At 16.2% G+C, this 5,190-nt stretch overlaps 1 protein-coding gene across 1 annotated transcript in view; it reads left to right on the plus strand.

The window, feature by feature from the left end:
- LOC102671339 (prominin-1-A) overlaps positions 1 to 5,190 on the plus strand; it is a 62,500-nt gene that overhangs the window by 16,565 nt on the left and 40,745 nt on the right. The window contains exons 3-4 of the mRNA XM_006608845.2: positions 220 to 275; positions 3,934 to 4,109. Of these exons, the coding sequence (XP_006608908.2) occupies positions 220 to 275; positions 3,934 to 4,109 (232 nt within the window). The remainder of the gene's footprint in view (positions 1 to 219; positions 276 to 3,933; positions 4,110 to 5,190) is intronic.

The following is a 5,190-nucleotide window of genomic DNA, read 5'->3' on the forward strand; positions in this document are numbered from 1 at the left end:
ATAATATTATATTAGTTTATATTAATTTATAATATTAATAATAATATTAGTTTAAATATTAAATATAATATATGCATGTTTAATTTATGTGTGCATATATTATACATTTTCTATGAATATAAAATTTTTATTAATTTGCTTTCCCATAAATTTATGATAATGTGCATTTTAATTTTAAATAATATAAACATTTTCTAAAATTATTTTACATTGTTTTAGATTTATTAATAGATGCAATAGAAAACCGATTAGATACATCAACTTTGATATCAGAGGTAAGATATATTTTTTATATTTTTATAAAATGCTCAAAATATTAATAAAGAAAGAAAAAAGTTATATGGATAAATGATGGATTGATTATATGTTTATGAAATAAAACTTTAATAAAATAAAGTGTTCAAAATAAAGTGTTATAAGTTGCTTTTCAGAATTTTGTTTTAATTATTAGGAAAATAAATTTTTTTTAATTTTTTGAGATTATTGTATTATAAGAGAAAAAAGGAATATCGTTAATATTTTTTTAAATAGAAAATAATATTAATTTTTTGTTATTGAAATAGATTTTATGTTTATAAACCAATTAACATTTATTTAAAATATTTTTTTTTATGCTGTATAGTTACAATGTAAATATAAGAAATTTAATATTATATATATAGTTTTTTAATTCATTATTCGACAGGAATAGAAAATAAAAGAAATTAAAAATTTGATCAAATATTGAAGGAGAAAATACATTGTATATTAATTTTTTTTTATTAAATATTACTATTTTTTTAATGATACATTATAAATTATATTTATATTTTTAAAATAATACATTATTTTGTTGTTAAAATATAAATATTTCTAAAGAATATAGGAAAAGACAATATTTTTAATAAAAATTAAGAAAATTAATTTCTTATTCATATATTTTTTATTAAAATAAGAAACTCGTGCTTTTCAAAGATTTCATTCGAGATATATAATTTTCTCGAGACCAGAACTTCCCAGATATTCAATTGAGACTAAAAAATTTGGAAATGACTGAGAGAATATATTTATTCGCACAGCTGTGTAGTTCAAGTAATCAACTACAAAAAAAAGAAGCCACTAACTTCGACTAAATATAATACCACACAATTTGAAAACACTGAGAAAGATGTTTATTCTAGATTTTGAGATAGCAGTTCTTCTTTTGATCTCATACAGAACAGTTTTCGTTTCATATGAATCATCTTAAATCAACTGTAATAAAATTGAACAAATAATTATCCACGATTTTTTTTAATTTCTAGTATATATTAATATTTTTTATTTCTTATATTTACATTGTATTTAATTGAAATTTATATTATGTTTTTTAGTTTTCATTAAAATTTATTTCTTGTGATTTCTTTATCTTGTATAGTTCTTTAATTCATTATATATTTATTTTGTTCAATCTATTATATATTTTTCTTTCTTTTTCTCATTTAATATTATATATTTTGTTTCTTTTTTTGATTTTAATTTTATTTTCTTTTATATTTATTTTCTTTTGTTATCTAAAATATTTTTTTTTGTTTAATTAATTATATATTTTTTTTCTTATAGTAAAATGTATTTATAAATGAAATTTTTACATTATTAGAAACAAATAAAAATATTATTAATAGTTTTGACTAGTAGATTATTAGTAGATTATATTTTGATACTATTACTGTTATAAAAGTTGATATCTTAATTTTCAAATATATTGTAATTTATAAACTTTTTTGATATAATATATCGTTTTATAAAAAATAATCTTTTTTTAAAAAATTTATGATTACATTTTATCTATATAAATAAATATAATATAGATATAGATATAAATATATATATCTGTAATTATTATTATTTTGTTATTATTATATATATTTGTTATTATTATTTTGTATAATAAAAATTTTTTATGAAATGAATATATTTGAAATATATAAATTATTATAATTATTCATTTGACATGATAAAAGATTCCAGAACATTTATGTAAAAAATTTTTTAAAAAAGATATAACAAGAAAAATTATATTTATTAAATTCTTTATTTTTTCTTAGTTTCTGTTTCTTATCGTATAATCTAATTTCTCTTGAATATTTCCATGTACATAATTATATTTAATATAAATTTTAATTTATTAATAACCAAATTCCTAATTTTTTGAAATTGTTATAATTTTGAAATGTATGACAAAAAATTAAAAATTAAAAAATAAAAATCACTCTATTGTATATACTTTTTAATTAAATAGATTAAATATTCATATAATTGCCAATATTATATATTAAAATATTCGTTGTATATTTTTAAAATAATCGATTCTAAGAATTAAAGCAAACATAAAAATTAATATATTCATCTTTATTTATTTACATTATTATTTATTTATTTACATTAAGCAATTAAATTATTTATGCAAAAACCATTGTACTATCTTGCTCTATTTTTTACTTTGTTCATCTAATATCTAATGCAATAAGCTGATTTTTTTATTATAAAAATTGTTTTTATAAAATATATTACTAAAAACTATACTAAAAATATATATTTTATAATATTAAAAAAAAATGAAGTATTATTTTTGTTAGATTCTAAGAGAACAATTTGTAATACTTGATTTGGATTATGCTGTGGTTACTCAGAATTAGGCATATAATAATATTGAAAATAAATTTTTAAATAAAGGAACGTTATTTTTAAATAATAAAAAATAATAATAGAGAATAAGAAATTTTATTTTTTACAAAATTTATATATCAAGCAATTGCTTCTTGTGTATCATATATTGAGGTCATAAGTTGTCAAGCAACCATAAATTGAATAGGATAAGAGCAAAAGAATTCTAGTTCCATCTAATTCTCTCTAAAAAAATTCATCTATTTAAGAATAAAATTTTTATGTTTGCTGAAAACTTTGAAAACTTGCTGAAACTGCAGTGTAAATTAAATTTTTATAGAAATTTTTAGATTGCGATTCTTTGATTAAATATTATTATTTTTTGTTAAATATGTCATTATATAAATTATAATAATAATGAATATAATTATTATATAATTATATACTATATTGTATATATTTATTAAATATATATTACATTATATTCATATAAGGAACAAAATTTCTATTACGTCAATCGTTAGAATGATTCAGAACTATTGAATACTTAAAAAAGTTTAAAAGTTTAAGCAACTGTTTTTATAGTTTATAAATAAGAGAGTTTTCTCATTCAAATTCTTATCTTAAAAATTTGATGACAGAATAAGAGCAAACTTTGGAAAAAACAGATATTCTACTAATAATTAACATTCTGAATCTATGTTTATGTTAATTCGCTCTTTATTTCATTCTATTTAGACACTTCTCTTCACGACTTTTGTTGCGCGAGAGTTTTTATAAGTTTTTATAAGTTTGATAGATTCAGACAATAATGAAAATATACGACTTTAGCAATATATTAATTTGATTTGACAATTTGACGATTTCCATATTATTTACATACTATGATTGAAGAATATTTCTGATATATGATATCATAACGAATTATGACATCATGATTCTTATTCATAATATAAATGATATCGTGATAACGAGATGTTTTATTCATAATTGAAAATATAATATACAATACTATTATATTATAATATATTATAATATATTATACTTTTATAATTTTACTATAACTTTAATGTTACAAATAGTTCATATTTTCAAATCAGTCCATCTGTTTTTATAAAAAAATATATATTCTTTCTAATATTGTGCATTAAATAATTAATTATTTATATTTTTCTATTTTAAAAGTTCGAAATTAAAAAGTAACTGTAAAATAATAGTAAAAAAATAAAATAATATTTATTATATTAATATATATATATTATAATATATTTATTATATTTATTATTAAATATTTTTTAATTGTTACAGTCTATACATCTGGAAGCAGGTCCATTAATAATGTTTGGTATATGTTTTATTTTATGTTGTATAATACCTGGAATAGAATTATGGCTTGCATGTCGTCCATTAAAGAAAGATTACAAACCATCTCAACATCCTGGTATACTTACATTTTGTCTTGCATTTTTCATCTGCATACTTGGGTATGAATTCTTATAAATATCTTCTTAATTATTAAATTTTATAATTTGAATTGATTTGATGATGAATATGAGAAATTGAAAAAAAATTAAATAATATTATTTTATGTTAGATCATAATAATAATAATAAAAATCAAAGAATTAAAGTATAGTTATTTTTAAAAATAATCGGTATAATTTACAAAATAAATTAAAGAAATATAATTTGCAACTATATTGAAACATCTTATTTAAATATATTATCATTTAAATTTAAATTTAAATTTATATTATCAATTTAAAATAATGAACTTTTTATAAAAATATGAATATCTTTGTAAATATAGTTTTTAAATATAATTTTTTATTTTATATTCATAAATACTTCGCATATATTTGCAATATAAAAATTTATTTTTGAATATTTTTATTTATTATTTTTTTCATTTTTATTTATTTTTGAATATTTAAATAATGATTTATTAAGTTAATAATTGTATATAATATATCTAAATTACTTCAAAACATTTTTCTGTATACTAATAAAAATTACTAGTATGCAATACTTTGAAAATTAATTTAAAGCACATGCGAAATAAAATCATATCTTGACAAATCTATTATTTGTTTCTTTTTAATTTAGTTATTTTACACTTATGTAAAAAATAATCATCAATATTTAAAAATATATTTTCTTTATCTTATGAACGTAATTCATATTTTACAATATAAAACATTATAAATCTTTTAGATCCATATACTTTGAAGAATTAAATATATAGCCCGATAGAATTCTCAACTTGATTAATATGATTATCGTTTATAATTATTTTGATTAATAAATAACTATTAAAAAAAAATTGTAAATATTTATTATATAATGTAATTGTGTAAAATACATATATTATATATTATTTTTAGATTATAATAAGATTCTCTTGACAATATAAAAAAAGCATTAAATATATAAAATTATATCAGATATATCAAATTTGGAGGAATATTATTTTTGAATATTTAATATTTATTTTTGTTATTATAAAAATAATTCTATTATAATTTAAAATTGTAAACAATAAAAATATAATATATAATATATAATA

Source organism: Apis dorsata, unplaced genomic scaffold (assembly GCF_000469605.1).
Source record: "Apis dorsata unplaced genomic scaffold, Apis dorsata 1.3 scaffold_47, whole genome shotgun sequence".
NCBI classification, from domain to species: Eukaryota; Metazoa; Arthropoda; class Insecta; order Hymenoptera; family Apidae; genus Apis; species Apis dorsata.